Here is a 27,236-nt window from a genome sequence, read left to right as displayed (position 1 = left end):
TTACTCATTTCGTGATATTTAACGCCACAGCGTTAAGGAGCTCGTGTCGCAGAAAAGGCGGTGTCGTCGGCGTCGGCGGCGTCGACCATGAGCGAAAAATAGCGGAAGGCAATTCATGAAGACAACTTGCAAGATGGGCTGGTTGGAAATCGAACTAAGGTCTCCGGAGTGTGAGACGGAGACGCTACCAATCAGCCATGACTTCGATGGTTCAAAGTGGGACAAAAGCACCTCTAGTGAAAGCGGTGTTGCCTTAGGAATGTGCCATAGAAAGTTATACTGTGGTGTATATCGGTAATCATGAGCATGTAACTTACAGAAGTCGCAGTTAAACACGTAGCGAAGTACGTTTCCGCTACATTTCTTTCGCGCGTGGCGCACACGCAGAGCCATCTTGCGGGAAACACAGAAGACCCCCTCCTCGCAACGTACGGCGCTGCCATGACAGGTAGCGCACCACTCGCCCGCTTCTCCCCTTCGTCTCGTTTGAGCGCATAAGGGCAGTGCGAGGACCGGTGCGAGGATGCTCCAATACCCTTGCGTTTAATAAGTTTTCTCGCTCTCTCCCCTTCCAACTTCCAGCGTTTCTCACTCGAACCCTCGTGTTTAGGCGACGCGTCTCCTCTTTCCGCTCACAGCGCGATTCCTAGTTGTAGCGTCCGATGCAGGACGCCTCTAGCGTGTTGGCTGCGCGGTAGCGCGTCTGGTGGGAAAGCGTCCCCTGCGATGTGTGCCGTGGTGCTGGCGAGGATTGATTGATTGGTTGAAACTTTTATTAGAATGGACGGCCCGTGGCCTAATATAGGGGTAAGGGATCAGGTGAAAGGAAGAATCCTGCCTCCTGGCGAAGAGTCATGCGTCTGCGTGGTGCTCCCAACCGAGATAGAGTACGATCCCATCGAGGCATCAGCCCCGCGATCGCGTCCGCCTTCACGGCGCGTCGCGGCCCGGCTGTTCGTGCCGATCACGACGTTTGGCTCGTGTAGATTGTTTCACCCTCGGAGACACTGAGCTCTTTGGTTCGTTCCGCTTGCTCAGGCGCAGGTTTCGTCTTTGTGTGACTCAAGAGAATGCCGAGCGAATGAGGGGGCGGTGCGAACCGAGTGTGATAACGCTATCGCGTGCCCCTCTTGAAGGCGCAGCTTAAGCGTCCTCCAAGTTTTGAAAACATTCTCCAATGTGTTTTTTTCTTAAGTTTTACTCAATTGGAAAACGTGCAGGAACGAGTGGAGATTTTTGGTGTTCCGACACTGGGAACGTTTTGGAATGTAGAATTTCGTCGTGTTAAGAACTGTATAACATGTTCACTCCTTTTAACGACTTGAACACTCCGGTAACGCTTAGAATACCGCCTTAATTTATCTATCCATGTAGTATTCCGGTATCACGTCGAGATGCATTTTCATAATTCTAATATTTTCATGTGCTGCCTTTTCCCCGCTCTCTATTTGCCCTCTTTATTACGTAAACTCAGAGAAGCCAAACTTCAACCCATTGACAATGCATCAACGAGTACAACAAGACCTTGTATCTGACGTGTACGCTTGTCAAAGCGCTGACTTCAAACCGGAACTTTACAGTGTTGAATTTCTTGATCGCTCCTGTTAGTCAGCTCGGACATCGGCAAAAATATGATACGTTATGATTTATTTCGTATTCTTCTAATTATTTAATATTTTCGGCAATGTTATGATCCCAATGATGCTAAAAGGCCACGAATAATAATCATAATAATAATATACGGAAAGCATATGAAAAACGTGCAGAATTGTTTTACTGCACTGAAAAACAGTTCACTGGGGGTGCGGCATTTACCACGGCCGCTCTGATTGAAATCAGCTTGACAGTTTTTCGCAATGACTTTTTTTTTTGCAACAACGTGCAGACGTGGAGTGCAGTTTCCCCCTGCCGATCGGCAACGGCCATTGGCTGCTGTCCACCAACTCGACACACTACGGCGCGACGGTGGAATACGAATGCGACAAGAACTACCACCTCGATGGAGCACCCAGGCGACTGTGCCTCGAGAACGGCACCTGGAGCGGCCCCGAACCACTCTGCCTGGGTGCGTAAACAACGAGATTAGACCACCTATATATAATGCGGAGTGCTAAACTAAAAGCAGGCCGAACGTAGTGGAGAAAAATAAAGGTGCTGAACAACTACTCGCACATATTCTGTCGGAACAGCGTTTGCACCAACATTACTACTCTGTGGTACAATCATACTGGAATGAAAAGCCTCCGGGAATAAAAAAAAAGAATGAAAGAAAAAGAAAGAAAAGAACAAAAAAAGCAAGAAAGAAGAACGCCTCTTACGCTCACTAAGTGATAATGAAATGTACGATCATGGTGTGACCGGTTGCCAAACGCGCTCTAAAAAACAAGTTCACTTTCATTACAGCGATAAATGTTCCTGAACGTTCGATACTCACGATGCACCGGCAGTATATGGGCATTTCGTCTATCTTGCAGCTTCATTAACCATTCGTTTTCGAAAGAGTGGACGAAGGTTTAGCCTGTGTATTTCTTGGAATAATGGGCTCGGTTATACCCGGAGACCAGGAGCTCTTTCATTTATAACCTTCCCACGAGTTCATCGCCGATAATTACTTTTCGCACCTACGCTCCACGCTCCGGCGCCATTCCCATCATGATGGTTCAGCAAAAGTTAAATAAATTTGTTTTTATTTTAGGTCAACTTATGTTAAGTTCTAGGGTTCAGGATTTGCTTGCAGTTTTGTGGTACTTAACCCTTAGAGTAAGAAAAAAGAGGCCAGCAAACTAGAGAAGCCAGAGAAAGATTGCAGAATGCACGCACAAGAGGGCCGCAGCGCCATGTGTGAACATGGTGCAAGTAAACTTTAACTTGAACTAATTGGTTCGTTATTAAGTGTCGGCAGGGCAGCGCGAGAAAACACGGACTAAGAACGGACACGCCATGCTTTATCATTTCACAGCTTCCTATCGGAAGCCTGTCGACTTTCTTCTCAAGAACAGGTAATTTGGCGAAATTCTATATCTGTACTTTGCAGACCACCCGAGTCCAACGTACATTTTTACGTAGCAACAGTCTTGAAAACGAACTTCGGCCAGTGTTTCCATAGTCTTGCCCATCTATGATTTAGAATTCCTCATCACCAAAGTTTCCGTCGCTCTTTTCCTGTTCATAGCAGCTGATTCGGCTACGGGTCAACCTCACCCTACCTTTGCGTGCAATAAACGCCATCTGTTTCTGCACGACTGTCGCAACGCGAAACTTCGGTCATCGTGTCGAGCGTAGGCGTGCGCTCTGCGCGACTGGGGCGCAATATTTGACAGTAGCTGTCCCATAGGTCACACACGCCACACTGTTTCCTTAACTGCCACCCTACCGCGGCGTTCTTGCCTAATGTCAGTTCTCAACACATCCTCACTCGCGGTGACCTTGTTTGCAGAGGTGCGCTGCCCGGAGCCCAAGGCGAGCGACAGCTGGACAGTGATTAAATTCTCCAGCAGCCTGGTGGGTTCGTCGGTCGAGTATTCCTGCGAACCGGGCTACGAATTGGAGGGACTCAGCACCAGAGTCTGCCAGAGCAGCGGTCGCTGGAGCGGATTCGCGCCCAACTGCACCCGTAAGCGAACTCTTGACTCTGTGCCGCATAAGGAATGGCAAAGCCTGTACCATGTGGTTCTTGTACAAGATAGGGAGAGAGAGAGAGAGAAGGGAAGGCGGAAATGCAGGGTGGTTAACTAGACTGAGTCCAGTTTGCTACCCTACGCGTGGGGAGGGGAATGGGGAGTGAAAGAGAAAGAGAGAGAACTTAAGTGTAGGTTGTCTATAGTCGGGCACTCAAGTCCGTTGCCTTCAGGTAGCGAAAAAGCGCTCTAACTGCTTTTTGGGCCAATGAGCTGTGAGGCCAGGCTCCCAAGATCTTCGCTTCCGTGAATGGCCTGTCATCCAGTCTATTTAATGCACACTGGAGAGTCTCACGTTGATTATCGAAGCGAGAACGGTGGCACAGAAGGTGACTGATGGTCTCTTCACACTTGTACTTAGCGCACATTGGTGAATCCGCCATTCCAATGCGGTAGCTGTAGGAGTTGGTGAAAGCTACTCCTACCCACAGCCGACACAGCAGTGTTGCGTCACGTCGTGGAAGGTTCGCTGGTAATGTAAGTTTTAGTGATGGGTCGAGACTGTGTAAACGACACTTAGAGTTCTGTGGTGTATGCCAGCAACCTAACGTGATTGCACGAGCAAGACTGCGAAGCTCTCTTGCAGCGTCGACTCTGGATAAAGGAATAAGGACTGTCGGTGAGCCAGCCTGGGCACGTCGGGCAGCGTCATCGGCGAGGTGATTACCAACGATGCCACAGTGTCCCGGCAGCCACTGAAATATGATGTCATGTCCTCGTTCAGATGCGCAATGGCAGGTTTCGTTGATTTGTGACACCAGCTGTTCATAATTACCACGTCGTAAGCTTCGCAAGCTCTGGAGGGCTGCTTTCGAGTCACAAAATATTGCCCATTTGTTGGGCGGTTCTTTTTCAATGTATTCGACAGCAGCGCGAAGAGCGGCCAGTTCAGAACCTGTAGATGTCGTTACGTGAGAAGTTTTGAACTTGATGACGACCGATTGAGATGGTAGAACAACGGCGCCCGTAGAATTTTCGGACACGGAACCATCCGTGTAAACATGAATTCGGTTAGCATATGAAAAATGTAGAAGTTCCAATGTGGTCTGCTTGAGAGCCGCGGTGGTCAGGCTAGCTTTCTTCACTATTCCTGGAACAGCAAGGTACACAGGAGGCTTCTTCAAGCACCACATAGGGGATGGCGTTCTTGTTGCGGGTGAGTGCCTCAAAGACAAAGAGTGCCGGTTAGCCGCAATCGATCTGGAGAACGCTGCCTTGGGTCTTTTCTCAGGCAAGTGAGCGAGATGGTGGTCAGGGACTCTGGATATATGGCGAACATGCGCCCGTAGTGTGTCGATATCTATATAGGTCCTTATTAGGTTGTCTCTCGCGAGGGCAATTGTTGCCACGGTTGAAGCATTTCGAGGTAGCCCCAGACATGTTCGAAGGGCTTGGCCTTGAATGCTCTGTAGGACATGGATGCTAGTTTTGTTAGCATTGGACAGCACTGGTGTGCTGTATCGCAAGTATCCTAGGAAGAGCGTCCTGTATAGTTGAAGCATAGATGCCACGGATGTGCCCCGGATGTGCCCCGGATGTGCCACGGATGTACAAGATAGGGAAAACCGACAGCACTGTATGCTCTTGTGAAGAGATTGAAAAACACATAGGAAATCTTCCATTACACTGCAAAAATTATGGCACTCGCCGTAAGAGCCTTTTAGTGATGATACATGCTCGGTATAGGAGGCCGATATCAAAAGATAGAATCGTGACTACATGGCCATTTGAAAATTTGCAACTGAATTGCTCCATGCGTATTAGTAGAATTTCTTGAAGAATCACAAATCTCTTAGCGTTAAAAATTATGATATCGTAACTTTTATCATGACATCATTGTATTTGTGGAAGTAATACATTCATTCAACGTTTGCACATATTTCTGTTGTACATATTTTCTTTAATCACTTTAGTTACCGCATTCCCGTGGCTCTTGTGTGCGTATTCGCGAGTACTACGCTTGCCACCAACATGACTATCTCAATTTTGTGGACTGCGAAGGGCATTCGTTCTTGTGTGCTTATGTTTTGTGTGTATATATGAACTTAGGACTACTGTTACTGTAGTTCTTGTCCGAAACATTTTTTTTTCAAAAACATCTACGAATTAGGAGGGGGAGGAGCAGCTGGCGTCGCCGAACAGGCACTAGCATCTACTCATACATTGATAGTAAAGAAAAGAAAGAAATTCACTGACGGTTACGATATACCTTACTGCGAAATTTAAGCGCAGCTGTATACGTGCTTTCATTTCGCGATATACTGGCTGGCGCGGACAATCTGTCTAGTGCGACACGTTTCAAACGGAGCGTAGTGTGGCGCGACTGCCTCGCTAATCGGGAGATCGCGAGAGGCAGAGCGCGGATGACGCGTGTGCGCGATTCACAGCAGGCGCCGCAGACAACCAGAGCTCATGCAGCGCTTTGTTTCCATACAGACGACGCGCGCTACTCTGGCGCCATCTCGTAGTCATCGTCGCCGCAAAGGCCCCTCAGGCACGGCACTAAGCTTTCCTTGTCACGCTTTCGCCGCACCCTCCTCCATTTTCGTCCTCGCACTCTCTTCGCTCTCACCGCTTTTTTCATTCCCTGCTACGCTCCGCGTTCGCTCTAATCATTCCCTATGCTCGTTCACTCGGTTACGATGTAGGGCGCCGACGCTCGCCGCAGCAACGGGTGCCTATAAGACCTACTTTAAAAGCAACTCTTAATTGCTCAAAAAAAAAAACGCTTTTAAAAGAGTGCTTTCAGACTGCTCTAAGAGCGCTCTAAAAAAAAACAGTTGGCGGATGGTTTTCGACATTGTACCTCTTGTCCCGTTTTTCTCTGTTTTCTGGACCACTGAAACTAAGTTTGCGTTCACTGCGCTTTTATGAATGCGAGTGCTAGAGAGTGAAAGCTAAACAGACCAATGAATGAGCAGGCATACTCATGGCTAGATAAAAAGATACGCCAAATAACTATTTTTTTTACTCTTGCGGGACTCCAGTAGAGCGACGAAGCTGCTAGTTTGTTGGAAGCCACATTTGTTGTTCGCTAATTCCACCTGCATTGTTTTATCTTCTTTCAAGAAGCTACATACGTATAGGGATATTTCGAGTCCCGTAATCGAAACCACATGAGGGCTACTGCCTGCAATACTGAACTGACAATTGTCCAGGTCGATCAGTAGCTGTGGCGTCGTTCTGCCAAATTCCGATATTCGCGATTGTGTGCACTTCTGTGCGACACCACTGTACTGCCCAGCTGACAAACCGCCCTAATTTACCAATATACGTCAACCCAATTTTATTATAATGAATGCGCTCACTGCTTTCTTTGCCTCGTTTTGGTCGCAGTGCTGGACTGCGGCAACCCGTCGGTGATCAGTAACGGTCGTGGGCTGATCCTAAACGGTACCACAACGTTCGGCAGCATGGTCGAGTACGAGTGCCTTCACGATTTCAAACTGATTGGCGATGCTGTCAGGACCTGCGGCGAAGACGGTCACTGGAGTGGACGCGAACCACGTTGCACTGGTGAGAATTCGATGCCTGCTCATATTCAGTGTGAGCTAATGGGTTTAGACAACGTCAGTGGCCTAACTGGCCTGCTGGACGTTATGATATGGAGTGCGTACCACCATGGGCCTTACAGCGAAGATATTGGCCGGGTGGATGCAACGATTCTATTGCAATTATTCTTTTCGTTCATCGCCAGTTGACCGGGCGGCGCGAGGAGAATTGAAAACAAGCTAGTCACGAATTGACGAGAAGAGAAAACAGTGGGATCGGATGAAAAAGAAAAGTGACCGACGATTACGATACTCTGTAATGCGAAATTTGAGCGCAGCTGTATAGGTGTTATCATTTCACTATATATTGAGGTCAAGAATTTGAGACCGAAATCACCGCACCGACTGGCAGTGGGCGAGTGACGTCAGCGCCTTCGCAGAGGCAGGGTCAGTATGTGTACGCTGGCATGATGAGCGGCATCGGAACCAGCTGTGCAAGAAGACGTCGACGAACGCACGAGCAGTGGCACGAGCACGAGCCGAGGTACGCTGACGCTGAACCCAGGAACGGGCGCCTAATACCGGTGTCACACGTCCATTTTTGTTCGCGGACAAGCCCGATCCGGATCGAAATTCTCGACTGCGATTGGCTCCCGCGCGAAGCATGCGTAAAGGAGCAAATCATGACCAAAAAATTTCGTGCGGATCGGGCTTGATCGCGATCAAAAGTGCGCCGTGTGACAACCGTTTAAGAGCTGCGCGTATACGCCAGCCATGGTTGCGCTGACATGCCGTCCGAAACCTGCGCGCTCTCTGTAGAGCGATAGATAGATAGATAGATAGATAGATAGATAGATAGATAGATAGATAGATAGATAGATAGATAGATAGATAGATAGATAGATAGATAGATAGATGGATGGATGGATGGATGGATGGATGGATGGATGGATGGATGGATGGATGGATGGATGGATGGATGGATGGATAGATAGATAGATAGATAGATAGATAGATAGATAGATAGATAGATAGATAGATAGATAGATAGATATATAGATATATAGATAGATAGATAGATAGATAGATAGATAGATAGATAGATAGATAGATAGATAGATATCGATCGATCGATCGATCGATCGATCTTGAAGGTACTGCGCTGCAATGTGATAAATATGGAACCGACATTTTCGCTTTCTTGTGCTCTTTTTCAGATATTCCGATGATCGGCAATGATATAGAAGGCGCTGACAGCAATCGTAAGAATCTCCATCTCATTTATCATCTTTGTCCGTTGAATCTGGTTAACTCATCTAACCGAAACTCTGCTGCAGGTGCGGACTTCACCTACGATTCCTCGAGGACAGTGGGAATCGCTATTGCTGTTGGTGCAGGAGCTTTGCTTGTGATCGCAATAGTGGTGGCTATTGTTTGGATGCGAACGTAAGTACCATTCCACATTCTATATATACCTAAATAGGGGCCTTGTTTGCAACATTGCAGAGTTTGTGTTTAATGTATTGAGCAAACAAAGTGATATGAATGTGCTATTGAAATTATTCAGGCAATCAAAGCCGCCTCTATAATTAACATGATTTACGTAAACTAGCCCTTCACAAAATGATGTTTTGTCGGCGGAAACAATAACAACCATTGACGCTAACGTTTTGTAGAGGTCTTGTCCAATAACTGACTCTCTTGATGTAGTTCATCCTTACAGCTATGTACATTTCGTGTCATACAAATTTATTCTGTAAAAAAACGCTGCATTACCGCTTGCCGTAACGCGTTTATATTTAGTGTGTACGACACCGGTACTCTAAAGATAACACTTAGTATGGCAGTACTCAGTACTCGTTATTACACGGCCTTCGTATCTAAAAGAAGCATTCAGATCACTCTCAGAATAAGGTCATTCTAGGCTTTCATAGTGCATTCGCCGTACCGAAGGCATATGCGGGCGTCATCGCGGCATGGAATTTTCGCGAAAGTAGTTTGTAAGCATTCCGCTACTCTGGGAAAAGATCAGCTAGAGTGTAAAGTTAACCCTTCTGGAGACAACACTGCTGGCAAAATAGCTGCCTATTCGCCACTCAAGCTGGAAAGATTCGACATAGAACTAAACCGATAGCAACGCTTTAATTAGAACGAGGAACATCAGCCTTCGTGATATTCCTTGTTTAGAATAGAATAGAATAGAATTTAGAATAGAACTAAAACGATAGCAACTCTTTAATTAGAACGAGGAACATCATGAAGGCTGAGGCTGTCAATCAGTGGGAATTCATAATTGCATAAAAAAACAGGAATGCTCAGCGATCCGCCTACCTATTTCAGTGATATGAGGTAATGAAATTTTAACCATTTATAGAAGACATATATGAAGCAAAGCCGCCAGCTCAGCTGACGCGTTAGCCAGTGTGATCAGTATCGCCCCCTACAGGAGAGCCCAGCGGGTCAAGAACACGGAAAACATCGACGTGAGCCGTGGGCTGGAGAAGGACAACGCCACGGTGATGTCCTTCTCCCGGTTGGCTCTCGAGGCTGCCGACGCCAACAGCACTGCCCCCTATAGCAATGGTATCCGGCACAACCCCAACGGCCTGGTCACCTTCGCAGCTGGACCGCAGCCAATCTACGCCAACGTAACGGTCAACGGACAAAACCTGACATCGCCAAACGCTGCCTCCAGTGTTGCCAGGATCAACCTCGGTGTTCCGCCTTCGCCGCCTCACGCACCACCCAGGCATAACAACAACAACGTCAGCCATCACCAGGCGTACGGCAGCAACAGGAGTCCCGCAGCGGGCACCAACGCCAACGGTCACCACATGTCTTCCACGCTACAGAGTCACGACGTGTGACTGCGTCATCAGAGCACTCGCCGCTGTTTCGATATGAACGCCGAATCTGCGTGGCTGCATCCTGATCACACAGGGAGTTGGTTCCCTGTGACGATTTTGGTGCCTCGTGAGTCAGCGGGACCTGTGAGGAAACGCCTAAGGTTTTTCGACGTCGAAGAAGCGACAACTCATGACGTTGTTGGTTCTTGCTGGTGGATACCTTAAGACTAGAGTGCGCCGGTAACCTCGCTGTTTCAACTGGCGTGATTGCGGTTATTCATCCAGCATATATCATAGTGCCGTCTGATGTGGGATATCCAGATATGCGAGGTCATTTTACACTCGTAACATTGTCTCCATCGAAGAACGGAGGCCGTTTAAGTGGTCAGGAGTGTCTTCGCCTAGTAGAAGTGCTACGAAGTACGGTCTAGGCCAACAGCGTGCTGAAGACGACCGTGACTGTGCCTTACTGCGGAAGTACTACTGCGGGTCAAAAACAGCGTCGTTGCAAAGGTGAAAAGGTCATTGTGTGGTGTTGGTGATGGCGTTGCGTGAGCCGTGTGAATGCCTGTTGCGGCACCGAGGACGTCAGGCAAACCGTGTCACCCTTCTCAAACGAATGGATGTGTCGGAAGGCAACTGTGTATGAAAGTTACATTATTGTTTTTCGATTGCTATGTTACGGGGTGGAATTCTCCGCAGCATCTGAGAACATTTGAATAGGCGAAACGCTCTGTGGAAACTGAGAAGCGATGTTTTCCATGATAGTGACGTCATCCTGCAGTTTAACGGTATTCAGCCAACTGCCGCTTTGAAGCTATTGGCGAACGAAGAGAACACTGTGCTACAAATACCATAAGTAGAGATTTACACAGTCGACGTCGCAAATTATTGTGTCTGCATGTACAGTGGCCTAAGAAGCGGTTATTTCAACCGGCTTCAGCGTATCAGCTAGAGTAAAGCTTACACGTGATGTCATTAACTAGCGAGTAGAGGGACGTATACAATAGCTCATAAGCGAACGTATTATTAGCGCAGAAAAACGGCAGTTGCTAAAGAGCAACTGCCGTTTGACGGTTCACCTTGATGCCGCTAATATTTAAAAGAGCCAGTATATTTTCAAATAGTGGTAGAATGAATTTTTCGAACTGCATGAAAATCAAGTGGGAACAAAGGTTCACAAATGTACGATTGTTGGTATGACAACGATACGTTTTTAGTTGCAGAAAGGTTGCCATATTGTTTCGGTTTATGTTTCAAAGGCGATAAAGGGCTGCTTATTTATTGCTGAAGTGGCTCAGAGTTTCATATGTTAAAATAAAGCTCGAAGAAAAAGCAATGAAACAAGTCATTGCTAAAATAATAAATTATCACTTATTTTTCTTTTTGTCTTCAAAGAAGGCAAACTCAGTCTACGACCTTTAAAGGTAGCGTTGGCTCGGGGCACTCATCCATTTACCTTATGCATATGCATGTGAGGCGCAGAAATGCTTTCGTCCTTCAACCGGCAGATAGATAATAATAAAATTGGTAAAAGTTCAAGAAAAGTAAACGTTCAGAAGCCTTTAGCATTACTATCTTTTCATAAATTGCGAGCGCATTTCTTTGCTTAAATTCCTGCAAATCGGCACAAAATAATAAATGTACAAGTTCTAAGTTTGTAAATCTGCAACTGTTCACCAAAAACAGATATTAAAATTCTCTGAATTCTAGCACTTGGGGCGCTTGATGAGAAGAAATAATGAGCGCACGTATCTCGTTCTTGCGATACAGTTATTGTCATTAGATCGGTCTCACAAAAGCGACATTCCCAAATCAGTGGCTTAATGGAAAGCTGTTTAAATTCTATCGATATTGTCCACTTTCTTTGCTTTACTAGGCGTGGTTTAAAGAACTATGTTATCATTAACTATGTTATCATTATCCACGTTAACTAGTTTGAAGATCAAGTTTCTAAATATGAAATTAGGGGATTTTCTGCATTTGCTATAAAAAGAAATTGAAGGCGTAATTCAGAAGTATTTCGACTAGATTAAATTTATTTTTGCCTTTAAATACAGCAAATTTTTATGTCAGGCGTATCACTTCTCGCCCCGCGAGGGAATTTGTTTCACTTGTATTTATTTACAAAGGATCAGAGGGAGCCTAGTTTTAATTAAAGTTGATTTAAAAATAACGCGTCGCAGCTGTAGTGTCTTAGATGGCTGCCAATAATTCAGTGTGCTATGCGTACAATTTGGTATTCATCGAAACTGCAATTTCGCACACAAAGACCATGTCGTAGAATCGAAAATCATACGAGCTGATAGCGTCACCTAGGAATTACATTACGCTAAGAAAAAACGAATGCTGGACGGGGTTAGTCTTTGGACGTTTTGCACATTAGGCGGCCAGTGGCGTTACAGGACTTACTGTAACGACTATGTTGTTTTTGATGCAGAATAATATGTAATAGCACGAAATTTAAGAGGAGGAAACTTTAGTTCGAGTCTACCTTCGATTTACCTATTCCAACTCATGCGAAATACAGATATATTGTTTTAGGACAAACACTTAATTGATGTAAGAACCCACATTCAAATCAAAGAATTACGGTGCCTAATGTTGTAAGCTGGATTTGTCAAACGCTTCGTCAAAATCAGCCAGAATTTGTGAAATTCAAGAATGTTTAAACGCTGCACATGCTTAAACTTCCTTGAACTTAACAAATTCCACATCTCCACACAGAGAACAGGAATCGCAATTTATTTATTGAGCTGTTAACTGTACAGTTTACGTGCTCGGAAGGAGGCGAGTATGATATATTTACAGTGTAAGTGTAACAAAAGTGTAACATTGCATGAATAATGTAAAGGTGATATTTAAAGATCCACATGATTATGCGGAGTCGTTTATCATAAGTTTATATGGTATATCATATTTACTTAAGATTGTCGTATCTATTTTATTTGCGAAGTTTGTGTGTTGTGAACTTCGCACTTCCTTAGGTTTTGTTTTAAATATGCTTCTGTAAAAAATCTATAACTTAATATGCTGCGATCAGATGGTACATTTAGCTTGCTCTTTCAAATTTAACAAATCTGCATAAGCACAGGTTTGGTTTGAGAAGACCGTAAGCATGATTCTGCTCAAGCTGCGGACGAAAAACAACGACGAAATAAGATAGAACACATGTGACGTTGTGTTATATCCTTGCCCGTCCTTCCATCCTTGCTGTTAACTACACTGACACCATATTGACAATGGCTGAGCGGATGCAGAGCAAAACTACTTTTCTGTTGCCAATTTTGCACTCGCAAGGGTTTTGGATTGTCCCATGGCGAACGCTCTTAACCTCAAATGGTAAAGCGAAGTAGCTGATGATTCAGAATGAAGTTTGCTTTTTTGATGACTTCTTGTGCACGTAAAATGATAATAGCTGTACAGACGACATGAAGACGGCATGTTATCGGTTTTAATAGCGATCACTGTCAAACTGTTGTGTCAAACATTTTGGTGTGTACCACATGTTCAAAATTAATACAGAGTTTTCAGGTTCAGTTTCTCTCATAACTATTGTACTTCGATGTTGCCGATGTAAACAATGAAATGGTTTGTAGGGGTGTTCGGTATTAGATAAACCAGCATGCCTAGCTGTACAGAAGTATCTACTGTGTATTTATTAAGACTGTAGCTCCAGAACTAAAGTTTTCTCTCAAGTTACATTGCCTTAATGAAATTAGGTTGGTTTAAGTGCAGTGGTAGTTACAGACTTGATTCTTACATTTATATTTAGCCATATCTTTGCAGAGTAACTTATGAGAGAAAACTATCTTTATGCAAACGTGATCATATTGTTTCTGCTGTATAGATTTATGTTTGATAGATTAGCACAGCCTGAAACTAATCTTAGTGTGCGGCAAGGTCTTCAGAAGTTCTGTTCTGGCCGACCATACAAAGAAGTATTAAGCCCTGATAGTCATGGTCTACTATGATTTATGATGTGCATTGCACTTTACGATGTATCACAGAAACGTTTGACTTGCTGTATAGATATGCTTGGCTGAGTAAGTACCACGTGTTCAAGCAAAGCAGACGAACATTCATAAAGTGAGTGCAGCAGCGAAGAACATTAGTAGTGCGATAGCGATTACGTGAACACTCCAGGCTAATTTTAGCTTTCCTCATCCCTTTTGGCGTTCCCATGATCCTAAGGAAATAGTTATGTATACGTAGCTTATGCGTTAATTCAAGCGGTATGCGCAAGGTATGCTATTTACCTGCCAAAGTTGCTCAATCTAGATCCTACGCTCTTGACTAAATTATTCCTCAAAATTTTGACAGTGGCAGATCGCAAACACATGTCATAAAACATAACATTCTCAGTGCATGGCCTTTATCTGAAGTTTTCTCAAAGTGCAAAATAATCAAAGTGCAAAACCATACCACTGCTCAAACCTGGAAGATGCAATTTTGCTGGCGTGGCTGTTTAAGAGCAATGAAGTGGCACCTTATCGATGTCATTGCAGGTCTTACATGGTGTGTTAAAGCCTGTAAGGTTGGCAGACATTTTGGCGCACACGCGTACGTCGCATCCACATTTGTCAAATTCGCGTACAGTTAGAACATCGTCCGATGCGCTCAAGCGCAGCGGTAAACTTGTCTGTCGCAATTAGTGCTTCAGCCTTCGGGCGAAAGTGTCAGTTATTTTCGGCAACACATTTGTGAAGATTTCATAAACTTGTAATGCTCAATGGGGGGGGGGGGGAGTAATGAGGGAAGCTCCCGACCGCGTACGAGGGACTGTTTGGTCCTAATTTAAATTCAGGGGCATTCAAACCAGCCAGTAATAAATGTTCGGCTTCATACGTACTTTCTGACCGACCATTTTGTCTCGATTTTCTGCTATGCATTATAATTTGTGCTATTCGATCTTAATCAGGGAGCAGCGAGCTGGCGATTCTTATAGAGCAATTCTATTTATTGTCACAAATAGATGCATAAAATAGTGCATCTGCTTATCAAGAGTGTACATTCTCGGACTAACGACGAGCTTGAATTCTGAAACTAATACGTGCCGTGGGGCTCGCTACTAGCTACAGAGGTAAATAATGGCTCGTTGCTACTGGTTTTCCTATTTGGTATTGATCATGCATTCGACATGCGCCTATCCTATCAAGGTGGTGTCTCAATGCGTTTATTGCTGCTGCACCGAATCTAGAAATATTTTACAACTTCGCTAGAGGATGCATTGGGAATAAATTTGCCTGAACTCAGCAGCGCTTTAAACCTCACTACTTATAACGTTTTAAAATTGATATTTTTAGATTGTCTAATGAAAATGCTTTCGTTTTTATTGTTTTGCTTTCAAATTACATCTTGCAGAGCGGCGCTAGAACATATTTGACCGCACGAATGAGTTACTGTAAGCGCCTTTTCTCTCAGTAACAGGTTTGCATCGAAATCGTATACTAAAATGTAGGTCACGTGGTCTGACCATGCTTTCATGTCTTTAGAGGAAGCTCACCTCCTGATCAACTCAATTTTCCCTTTATGCGAAACCCTGAGTTCTCATTGGGTTACCGGTGAACGATATTTAATGAAATGTGTCGAATATTAAGGAGGAAGGTAAGTTCCTGGGGTTGTTGAATGTCGATAGTTCTTTTTTTTGGCTATAAATATCGGTAGGCATAAAAATATATTTAAGCACTCAGCTTATGACTCATATCGAGCCATCAACAACAGATATCGCAGTTACTTAGGCAGCTTCTTTTATGCCGTCAAAAATTTACAAATATTGTTTGTATCCAGCCTACTTGAAATTCATACTTTGTTTGGGCGAATTTCTAAGAAGACTAAATCACAAAATGCTCGAATAATTTAGAAAAATACATGCACATATCTCCCTTGTTTTAGTTTAGATCTGCTAATAGATGCAATCTACGTAATTAGGATCTCTGCTGTCATAACAGTTGCGAAAAACAAGCAAAATAGTTCAATTTCTATCACCTATTTCAGGTCTTCTCTAAATTTTTTCTAACACAACTGAATGTTTGGGCATAAAAAATGTCCTCCACGACTAACCTTAATTTATCCTTTGCTTTAAGTTCAACAAAGATTATTCAACTTACTTCAGTCATTCCCAAATGATGGAATTCTTGCAATTCACGTGTGTGTTTCAATATGTAATGCTTGATGTCATTTTTTTCTCCTAAATCTGAATATCTGGGCCAACGAGATGGTTGCACCTTTCACACAGGCATCTGCTTGGATCGACGTCATAGTTACGTGTGCCGCTTTGTGTTATTCTCTGTTTTCAATGAAACATGTAATATGTAAAATGTATGCACTAAATCTGTTGTGTGTGCCACTTACAGGGAGAACAGAAAGATGCACCTTTAGGAGAAGTATTGTATTGTTATTTTAACTCTCTTTTTTCCTCTTCTGTTGAGAATGAATGTGATGTACAACGAAGCCTTCTGTTTTACTTATTTTTCCTTTTGTACAGACTGTTACTAAGTTATTCGTCACAGGCACGGTACCTCGGAGCATGCGCAAACGGGCGCTCGCATTCCACTATGTTGCAGCACAGTTTTTGGTTTCGGATCCGCACTTGCTGTTTGCTGTGCTGCTTTTTTTTTCTCTGAGAGCACGCAACCAAATGATAGTAGTGCACCCGCGAGTTGACGTTGTGAGAGTTTATTAAAAAAAATTATGGAACGCTGAACGATGTCTTGTGCTTTCTTCAACCATGGTGGAGAATCTCACTCTTCACAGTCTACAACAGGCAAGACTCCAGCGCCACCTGCGTGACACATATCATCGCAGTCCCAGTGTTGCCACTTGTACCTTTTATCATATTTCTTAATCATTCTCTCCTATACTGACGTTCAACCACGAACCATATTTTCCTGAAAGAAAATTATTAGTTCTGTTATGCAGGCCATTCTGGCTTCGCAGAGAAAAGACCAAGCAAGTAGTTTAGGAAATGCAGGCGTGTTTGACCGTGCTTACGACACGCTCGTAAACAATGGGTAAGTCATGCAGAAGTGACGAGTAGCTCTCCCTTACGCTCTAGCGGCGCAGGCGCCCTAGTACATTGGCATGGTGTGGCGCAGGGCACGGCTCATTAATTCACTCATTTGCTTTGGAGCACTCCTGCTTCTAATGCGCCCGCTTAGACCCCCGCTCACGCAGCTGTGCCCGGCAACGCGTTGGCTCACAGTTTCGCTCGAGACCTCGCGCGCCCAGCCTCGTCCGCGGATGCGGACGGCGTGAATGAGGAGGAGAGACACGAGGAACCCTGCGAGACCTATCATGAAACAGCCCATAGGTATCGCTTGAGGTGTCGCGCACTCCCAGCTCCGGCCAAGCAACTCGATAAAACGCAAGCGGTCGCGTTTAGACGACTCCACACAAACACATAACCACACCCAAAGTACATTAACAAAATCACAGGGGACAAAGAAAGCGACCAATGTAGGCTCTGTTCAGAAACAGTAACACTCACACACATAATGTGGGAATGCACCTCGCTCCCGTTTTCTCCTCCCCCCGTCAGCAGCGAGGCTGACTGGACGGCCTGGCTCAGTTCCGGGGACGTCGACCGACAGCTTGAACTGGTGGACTGGGCGGAGAAAGCCAAGCAGGCCCAGGGCTTTACTCGAGCCCGATCCCTCAGCCATGTCCCCCTAACCCTACCCCCTTTCAGCAAAGTTTACAACCACCACCAGAACACGCAATGACACTTAGGTGAGATACGGTGATGTTTCCGTCTCATGTTTTTTTTTTTAAATCAGAAATGACATAAAAATAATTGGCACTCAGAAACAATTTACGAATAGCTGTGACTTTACAATCTTGATTTAATGACATGTCACATTTCGTAAGAATAAGTCCGAAATCCTAAGCGCCGTATGTCGTATATCTGTGCGAATGTTTCGCCATTTTATGTCTAATTTGAGTCACTGGTGAGGTCACGCCCTACGAGACCCAGACCCGGCCAGAAGACTAGCTTCTTCTTCAGTCAGTGCTTGTAGACAGTGCTACTGTAGTTAATCACTCAAATTAAAATACAATAACTCTCGGAAACGCAAATAATAAGAAGATTGTGCAGATCCCGCTAACTGTGGAAACCCATGCCAGGCGAAGAATTTCCTTTGTCACTGGCTGTCCGGCATTGTGTGGGCTTCTGTAAAGCTATGCCAGACGGACTGACGTGCTGTATAAAATGACCAAATATATTTGTGATGTAAGCGTGTGTGGGACGATAACAACAAGACGGTGGTAGTGGCGACAGTATAAGAGTGACGGCGATGGCATGGCTAGAAGAGTTGACTGTTGTGCTAGTGGTTTTCCATAATTGAAGTAGCAACTTAGCGGGATAAAAGTACACAGACCACTCCTTTCTTTTCTCTGTGGTTTTTATCGCGCTAAGTTACAACTTCAATGATGGCATGACAACTGGTTCCAAAAGCGAGAGCATTTGGTTTACTACCTTTACCCATTTTGCGGAGTGCCCGTATGTGGAGTGCCTATTCGGTTGATCGACATAGCCCGCCGCGAGAGCGGTTGGTAGAAATGCAGCAGGGCTCCACTCCCACTCTTCCCACTGCGCACGTTGCGCGATCACGTGGCACCGCTTTAGAGTCCGTGCTCGGCGCGGATTCTGTTACCCCGAGCATCGGTGAATTTTTTAAAAAGATCTGTTTTGTCATCGTGGAGCTGCATATTCCCAGTGGCACATGCCTTCTTACTCAAGTTGGCATCAAAGGCGTTTAGTTAAAAGCCGCACACACCCGCTGACACATACCCAGTGACCCAAGTCAAAGAGGTTCATTGAATTCATTGGGTTCAGTGCTCCATGTCAGCGTCACAGAGATTCGTTGAAGTGCGTCACGTACCCAGTGCCACATATCCAGTCTTGCATCCACAGTGACCAATGTCGGGGTCACAGAAGTTCTTGGAAAAGCGGCATGCCTGTTCCTACAGCACAGCAGCCCGACGTGGCACCCAGAGACCCAGATTTGCGAGAAAGCACAAATGTGGGTGTCTCTCTCTCTCTCTCTCTCTCTCTCTCTCTCTCTCTCTCTCTCTCTCTCTATATATATATATATATATATATATATATATATATATATATATATATATATATATATATATATATATATATATATATATATATATATATATATGCAAGAAGAGAGGGGGTTGACCGATTTTTATTAGTCATGTCATAAGAAGCCAACAAACACTGACACCAAGGACAACATAGGGGAAATTAGATGTGCTTAATAAATGAAATGAAGAAACAATAAATTAATGGAAATCAAAATGGATGAAAAAACAACATGCCGCAGGTGGGAACCGAACCCACATCCTTCGCATTTCGCATTTGTTTTAAATGTAAGCGCTGTAAAATAGACCGGTTCAATATCACGCGCATAGGGCGCACTTCATTACAACGATACGAAAAAAAAAGGCAGCAATACTATAGTCAGAGTAGCACAAAACAAAATACAGTCGTAAACAGGGTCGGAAATTAAAAAAATTTCATAGGCGTTACTAAATGAACTTCTGCAGAAGTCTGGAGAAGAACGGATGTGGTGCAGTAACAATGCGGTATTGGAAGGGGTTCCACTCGCGTATTTTTGGGGAAAAAAAAAGATTTGTTTTAAAAAACGAAGCGAGAAGGAACCTACCGTAAAATGTCTGGAATGAGCCAAAGAATGGTTCGCGTTTAGAAAAACCCAGATACTAAGACACCCTGACATATTTATGGGTCCATTAAGCCTTAATTCACACGCGGAGGCAAAGGTTGGCCTGCTCCGCGCCCCAGCAGTCACATGGGTAGCGATTTGGCGGCGATTAGTATTTCGGCGCTGTAGCTTTTCGCGCTTTTCGCGCATCGTCAGTGGCGAAAACGACGCTCCTCCCGCTTTATCGATGGAATCAGCCGGCCGTGAACGGTGGATGATAGGAGTGGCATAGAATCGAGCGGAAGCCATCTCCGCATAATTGTGACCGTAATCACCTCAAGCGTGCGCAACCGTGCAATTATAAGTTTGTATACACATGCCTGGAGTACGCTAGTGGAATCCGCCCCATGCTTGTACTCTCGACTTCAGCACGTTACCTGCGTCGTCGAAGCACAGGAGGCGAGAACGTTCTTCTGTGCACCTCGCATAGGCCGGGTAATCCGACTAATGCACGTTTCTTTATCGCCAACAAACCAACAAAGTAAAAAAGCACAAAAAATAATTCAAATCTCACGCAGTGTTTGGAATTAGTCAAAGTGAAGCTTTTTGAGCCGGCAAGACACAGCGAAGGGTCACGATAAGAAACGCGGAGCTAATTTCGGCTTTGAACGTGCATTACAGCGGTCATCGGCCACGGGGGTCTGCCTTCTCGCGAAAAGGTAAGCCTTACTCGGGGGTGTTATTCTGGAGAGGTAACTATCGCCTTGCCAATATCTTTAGCGACTCGGGGCACCGGATGCTTCGAAGTATGCGGCTAAATGCGTTCCTGCCCCTGTGCGATCATGGCGAGCTTGGCCAGGCTTGGCACGGTGCCAGAAAGGCTATCAGCCGTCCCGAGCCCATGTTGACCGAATTGACACTTATTACGCTAACCAGACGGCCGCCAAACGGACGGACAGAAATACCACACGGTGTTTCGCATCCGGCCCAATGTTGGGAAGAAGAGTCCAAGAACCTATTACCAAGGAGATCATGGAATGGAGTACAATTTGAAGGTGCGAATATGTGCATGGAGAGCAAAAAATGAAACAAAATTGCGAAAAAATATATTCAGCTCATGAGTATTGAAATATTGCCAAGTAAAGTAATAATTCACTTTGTGATAACTTTCATATGCTAAAAATGGCTGTGTGCGTTTTTTTATTTTACGATGTGGTAGTTTATTTTTGTCGAACCCTACATACCAATGTTTCCGCCGCAAGAAATATGGGACTTGTGCGAGCCTATGTACTGTTGGGCTCAGCTTGAGCTGCAATGTGCGAGCGCGTGGCAAAGCGCTCTGTCAAGTTTAGATAGGTGGGGCCGATGGGCGCCATGTTCGCGATTTAAAGCGAGAGGGCTTTGGTGTTCTTCCTTCGAACATCGCCTCTTTCTTCCTGGTTTCATTTCACCCTTTCCTCCAGTTTTATTCGCTATATTTTGGCCTCATGAAAACAATAAAGACAGATGGTGGCCACTTTCAGTGCGAGATATATACGTCAGTCATTATTCTACGCACTTCGGCCAGCGAAATATTGCAGGTACGAGAGCGTGAGTTTACATCTAATTTCATGTTGCATATACTGTGACTGCACACCGAAAGTGAGAAAATGCAAACCTAGACATTAAAAGCTAACACGAAAACCTTCGTTACGAGGCATCGAGGGGCGTAAACCAGGCATAAAATTTGGAAGTGACGGTAGATATTTTCTTTTTCAGAAGCATGAATTGTACCCGAATTGCGCAAAAGGTGACCGCCGCTCAGTTCAGTTTCTTTTCGAGAAACAAATGCTTTTACCTTTTAGGAGGAACGGCGAAAGCAGGCGTAAAGAGGCAATGTAACAGCGGAACCCTCTCCTTTTAAGTCGAGCGCGCGGCGCCAATCGGTGCAGCTGGCCAACCTGCGACAGCTCTTGGCAACGCGCTCGTGCGTTGTAAGCTTGAAACTCACACAGAGCGTGATAGTTTGTCCTGCAGGCTGCCATTGCTGCAGCATGAGCGCAGTGGTTTGGTTCGTAGTTGTGTTATTTCTTTGCGGGTTTGTTCAAGCAGTGGCGTGTGCCTCATCCGCTTCACCACAAGTTTTACCTGGCGTAGGGCACGGTCTTTATCCACAAAGGAAAACTTGACCGTACACTGTTGGCCAACGGTTGTCTGGATGCTGCCGCAGCCGGTGTGCCCTGTCCCACCGTGATGAAGAAAGTGGAGCGCTACGCGAAGAGACGGCCAAGCCGTGACTGTTCACTCTGCGTATACAAGTCAGAATATTACAGGCACCAGAGCCGGTAGGTTAAAATGCTTCTTAAATGATTGGTTACAATTATATCTTGTCTGGTAACTGTTCACATTGTTACGTGGGAAGACGCAGACATGAAGCTATATGCAAGTGCATTTAAATATACGCTGCACTGAGCCAAAAGGCAACAGCCCGCGCTAGCCTCCAAACGTCGTCGTCGTCTTCACACCACGGGCCTCTTCGGCATCCCAAATACTGGTGCGTAGCACTATGACTGCATGGCATTACACATAAGCGTAAGTGCTTCTATGATTCTGTGAAGGGGTTTCGCGAAAACTGCTATTTTTAGGTGGTGTGTAGCGCATGCTGTTCCTTTCATTTGTTGAAACATAATCATTTTGTTCTGTCAAGTATATGGGGTGTGCCATTTTAAGCTAATAAATGTAATTGGGTTTTTGATACCACTAGGGCACTGTCATCGATCCCTATTTTGTTCACTCGCATTCTTCAGGAAGTACACGAGCAAATTTATAGAGACGCTCGCTCGAAAGCTGAGGCCACCTGCAGCCTCACAGAAGAAAAAACAACACGAAATGCCGGACCTTAGAAGAATTTAAACACTCATGGCAAGGAGCATCCTATCGTGACATACCTTCCGGTTTCGGGCGTGACGTCATACTTTCTTTTTTATTTTTTTGCTTGGCGGAAGTGTCTCCTCGACGCACGTATGGTGACTGTGCAACACGCGGCCATTTTCCAGTGGTGGGCTTCCACGAAAGCTTCGGTACCAGTTGTATATCTCGTCCTCCGGCCGCGCGCACCACATGATACGATGCCCGCTGCGAAAACTCCTGCTCCTGTTCATCGCTACGAAAAAAGCGATTAAGCGAAAAGGTACTTGAAACCACCCCCGCAAAAGACAGTGCCGTAAACTGACAGCCGGCACTGGTCCGTTGGTATATGCTTAGGTGCGCTCACAATGCGCCAAATGCATGTACCAAGAGGCCTGTAGTGTCGTCTGTAATTCGCCTAAACGTATACCAATTATCTCACTAGTGACAGCTGTCCAATTGCGGCACGATCTGTCCAGCAGGTCCTCGAGGCGCTCGAAAGGCACGGACCCAGCGAGCCGGCAACGGCGAGCGGAGACCCGCGCCGAGTAACGGCAATTTCGAGGATGACGTAGGCCCTCGTCGGGGCGCTCGCGCGCCCAACTGCAGGCATAAATAAAGTTTCTCCAATCCAATCCAATTTGTCGGACGTTGCTTGAAGCACCTTTTTTTTTTCGTTGCCTTTGTTGTTTACTGCTACAGGTCGCACTTGACAATACTGGCTTTCTCTTGACAGCTGCGAGTTGTCAGCGTTATTTAGTGAAATACCGTAGCTAGCTGGGTGAGTCGGCACAACTGCATCGTTGCTTACAGTGCGAACGAACCAACCGTGACAAAGAAGAAAGACCTAACACGAGCGCTCGTGTCACGTCTTTCTTTTATTTTTGTCCCTGTTGGTACGCGCTCTGAGTAAGAAATGTGGCGTAGTTTAGGCATATCCACAGTCGGCCACAAAAGCTTAGGGGGACATTGGAATTGCAAGAAAGCTAATTTGCCCTTGAAAACGAAATTTTTGCCCGTAATTCCAAGTTTCAGTGCGCAGTTATTCTTTGCGATATATACCTTGAGCTAATGGACAACACGCATGCGCCGTACTAGCACAGAGCCAAAGCGCACGTTCATTGCGGTACCCACGTTTCGTAAAATCTTGTGGCGAACTGTATGAGCGGCCGATCGACCATGCTCATGTCTGAAGTTCTAGGAGGTATTTCTTTCTTTCTCATTAATTTTTTCATCTTGTACAAGAACTTGGAGCCACCTTTGCAACAAGACGGATAAGCAGCCTAGTTGTTGACGGTCATTATTCCAACTTTTCTAGCGCAACGAAAAGACGAGAGATGGTGGAACCATGGGACGAAGCAAACGTTGATAGTTAGGCATATTTACCATCGGCTATCAATATTTCTCTCTCTCTATTTCTTTTCGTGAATTTATCCGCATGAACTCCTGTGGATACATCCTCCTGAGACCCCTTGTATCTGCTGAGAGATGGAAATCGAGTACTTGGAGCGCACGGCGGCTGCAGCGCCCCCGGAGAGCGCTGGGTTCGTCGCGCATAAGCCGAACGCAGTCTAGGTGAATCAGAAACGCTTTGGCTTTCATGGGACACAAAAATGCATCAGCTCGGTGTCCCCAGCGCCCATCCAGTGCGCACAAAAAACACGATCGGCAGCCATGCGCTCCGCGTATTTTTTTTCATTCTCTGAGCACGTCACATTCAATGTCATCAAATGTTAATTTGGATGCGAATACTTATGATAGTTATCCTAGATGGGAAATCAGACGCATGCAAATGTATGCAAATGGCTTAAATATATTTTTGCTTTCAGCTTTCGAGCCCGCCGTGGTTGCTCAGTGGCTATGGTGTTGGGCTGCTGAACACTAGATCGCGGGATCGAATTCCAGCCACTGCGGCTGCATTTCGATGGGGGGCGAAATGTGAAAACACCGGTGTGCTTAGGTTTATGGGCACGCTAACAAACCCTAGGCGGTTGAAATTTCCGGAGTCGTCCACTACGGCGTGCCTCATAATCAGAGTGCAGGTTTGGCGCGTAAAAGCCCATAATTTAATTAATTTTTCAGCTTTCGAAAAAGATAGTAGGCTGTGCAGTGTCATACGAAAAAAAAAATAAGTAGCACGCGCGAAGTGACACCCAAATATTGCGAGATTACATCAAAGCTCAGGACGCAGCATGAAAACGCCAGGCCCACTATACACGATGGCATATGTTCGTCTGTGTCGCTGGGAGAAGCACGGCGACCTTTACAAAAAATAAAAATATAAACGTGACAGTTGCTGTGTGCACGGAAATGAACATGATGCTTTCATAATCTAACCGTTGTCTTTAGACGAAAAGGGGTTGTCACGTTAATGACATACCAGTTGGCAATACTAACCGAAATTGAAAAGTGCCTGTTCCTCCCTGTGTCTTGGTCTCTAATTCCGGCCGACGTCTAAGGGGGAGGTAGACGGTGAAAGGGGGGAACTGCGTCTCACCCCGATCACCCATACTCTCTGACGGTTGCAAATAAAGTGCTCTCTCTCTCGCTCTCTCTCTCCATGTGTCTTGGTGTCTCAGGAGGACGTATTGTATGCGAAATTTTTTTGCAATAAATCACCCAGTGGCGAGTAAGCGTGCAGTCTTGTGGGTGCACCATGTTCTCCTCGCGCCATAGAAGTACGCAGGAACTTTTATGATGGCTCCGTGACCCCATTTCTAAGCTGAGTAACAGGCAGAAAGCTGTGGTATGTTATTTTTTGCGGCATACTTGAGGAATGCAACGCGGAGGTTGGTCCTGCAAATCGCACTCCAGCACTCGCTCGAATGTTTTCCCGAAAGGCAGGCTGGTAGCTGGCGATAACCGCGTTTTTGTGGCAAGGCCAAACAAGCAGAAAGCTTTGCTGTCCGGAACGAACGCAGCCAAGAACAGCGACGGGCGCGTTCTGCAAATGGGCACGTTGATCAATACAGACAACATAGGCTAACATTTAGGTGCACTACAAAGACAAAATGAATACTGTCTAAATAATCGTTTTGTGGGAGTAACACAATTGTAGTTACAGTGTTTATGCTGTAGAGTTGTTATGATGTATACGATGAAAGTGTAATTGAATTCTCCAGCTCAATGTATTCGGGCAGGTTATCTGTCGAGTTTGAAATAATGAGAACTTCAAGCAAAACTGCGAATTCCTTATTCTCGAAAACCAGAATCTAAATTGAATTATTCTGTTTTGTTTAGTTCTATCCAATTCTTCAGCTAAACTGCAAATTAATGAATAGTGTCTACATGTCCTAGCGTTGTTTTCACAGCTGACTTCTGTATTTTGTTTTATCGTGGCAGCAATTATATGGACACTCCAGACGCATTTCTGCCGTCGCCGTCGCCGTGAGACTCCGTATGAGTGAAAGTGTGTGAGGGTGAACCGGCGAACGCGGTTCAACTTCGCGTGCGCGAGAGAGGAACGCCGCCCGGATGCGTGCCCCCTCCTGTGGCGCGCGAGGCAGGGCGGTGAGTTGAGGGAGGAAGGGCGTCCTTCTCCCGCGGCCACTAGGGTGCCTCGATGTCCACCTCGCCCGCCGCTCCTTACAGAGCGGAGACAACCGCTGCATCCACTACGGCGTTAGCCACGCGAATCTCGGACGCCGTAGTTCACGCCTTTGGCGGACGCCGTAGGGACGCGCAGCAGGCGCTCGTACCTCTTGAAAGCAATCTGCGACGTGGCCAACGTGCACGCCCGCGCGGGCCTCATCTTCAAAGCGATCCGCGAAGTTTGCAGAGTGCGTGTAGTAGCAGAGTGTGGTAGCTTCGTACGCGCTGTGCTTTCGACGTTTCGCTCGCGTTGAAGCGACAGATGCACGGAGATCAGTTGGCTCGCGGCTGCTGCCACGATTCCAAACTCCAGCGCTTTCACAGACAGTTTCCGCTGTCATCGAGCGAGATTTGTTCATGTTTACCTGCGCTCGCGTGACACCGGGCTGGTTAAATTAGTTAAATCTCGTTAACAGAACTAGTCGGTTTGAATCCATGATAGAATGTGTAAGCGTGGCTGAACAAGGACGTAGAAAGAAACAGACACACAAAGACAGCACTGTATCTGTGTGTCTGTTTCCGTGTGCGTTCTCGTTCAGTCAAGCTTAGATGTTCTATCATTGTTAATTTAGCAAGTGAGCGAGCGTTTACGAGTTTATAGGGCCTATAAAGCTACTATCCTTATTTCATACAGCTATCTACTAATTTGCTATCGCAATCAGTGCTTGGCCTATCGAGCGGAACTGCGATTTTTTTTTTACTGGACGGGAACTAGAGCCTTTCTCGACTATCGGTCCAGAAAATTATCTATTCGGTCTCTATCTGTTTGCAAATAAGGTAGATAGATTTATTTATTTATTTATTGACTGATTGATTGATCAATTGATTTCGTGCACCGTCGATGTGTGACGCCTCCAACGACACTGGCGACGCTCCTTATGGCGAGAAGCCTGTTAGCTGTCAGGGCACTGTTCCTTCTGTCCAGCTGCAATTATTCGTGCCAACATGTCGCGCCCGCACCAAGATAGAACACCGTCCGCGGAGATCAAGCTCAACGCTGAATGTTGCTGTCGCTGTCACTGGTTCACCCACCGAGCGAAACTACCAATTTCTTTTTTCACCGAATGA

At 45.7% G+C, this 27,236-nt stretch overlaps 2 protein-coding genes across 8 annotated transcripts in view; both read left to right on the top strand.

Moving 5' to 3' along the window:
- Positions 1-16,720, top strand: part of fw (CUB and Sushi multiple domains furrowed) — a 256,347-nt gene extending 239,627 nt beyond the window's left edge. For 3 of the 4 annotated variants that reach the window (XM_070539927.1, XM_070539929.1, XM_070539930.1), the window contains exons 17-22: positions 1,886-2,065; positions 3,437-3,613; positions 7,014-7,193; positions 8,386-8,430; positions 8,506-8,614; positions 9,600-16,720. In XM_070539927.1, the coding sequence (XP_070396028.1) occupies positions 1,886-2,065; positions 3,437-3,613; positions 7,014-7,193; positions 8,386-8,430; positions 8,506-8,614; positions 9,600-10,035 (1,127 nt within the window). In that variant the 3' untranslated portion in view covers positions 10,036-16,720. The remainder of the gene's footprint in view (positions 1-1,885; positions 2,066-3,436; positions 3,614-7,013; positions 7,194-8,385; positions 8,431-8,505; positions 8,615-9,599) is intronic. The other variant, XM_070539928.1, reaches the window with a different exon arrangement.
- A 3,395-nt stretch (positions 16,721-20,115) lies between these two features.
- Positions 20,116-27,236, top strand: part of LOC139060785 (uncharacterized) — a 50,263-nt gene continuing 43,142 nt past the window's right edge. For 2 of the 4 annotated variants that reach the window (XR_011515042.1, XR_011515043.1), the window contains exon 1: positions 20,116-20,410. Coding sequence is in view for 1 of the 4 variants with exons in the window: in XM_070539926.1 (XP_070396027.1) it covers positions 20,729-20,746; positions 21,828-22,015 (206 nt within the window). In the remaining 3 variants the exon portion in view is untranslated. Of the gene's footprint in view, positions 20,411-20,483; positions 20,747-21,827; positions 22,016-27,236 lie in introns of those variants that run through there. The other 2 variants (XR_011515040.1, XM_070539926.1) reach the window with 2 other exon arrangements.

Source organism: Dermacentor albipictus, chromosome 6 (assembly GCF_038994185.2).
Source record: "Dermacentor albipictus isolate Rhodes 1998 colony chromosome 6, USDA_Dalb.pri_finalv2, whole genome shotgun sequence".
NCBI lineage: Eukaryota > Metazoa > Arthropoda > Arachnida > Ixodida > Ixodidae > Dermacentor > Dermacentor albipictus.
Note: the sequence above shows the minus strand (reverse complement) of the source record. Positions and strands in the feature narration are given on the sequence as shown.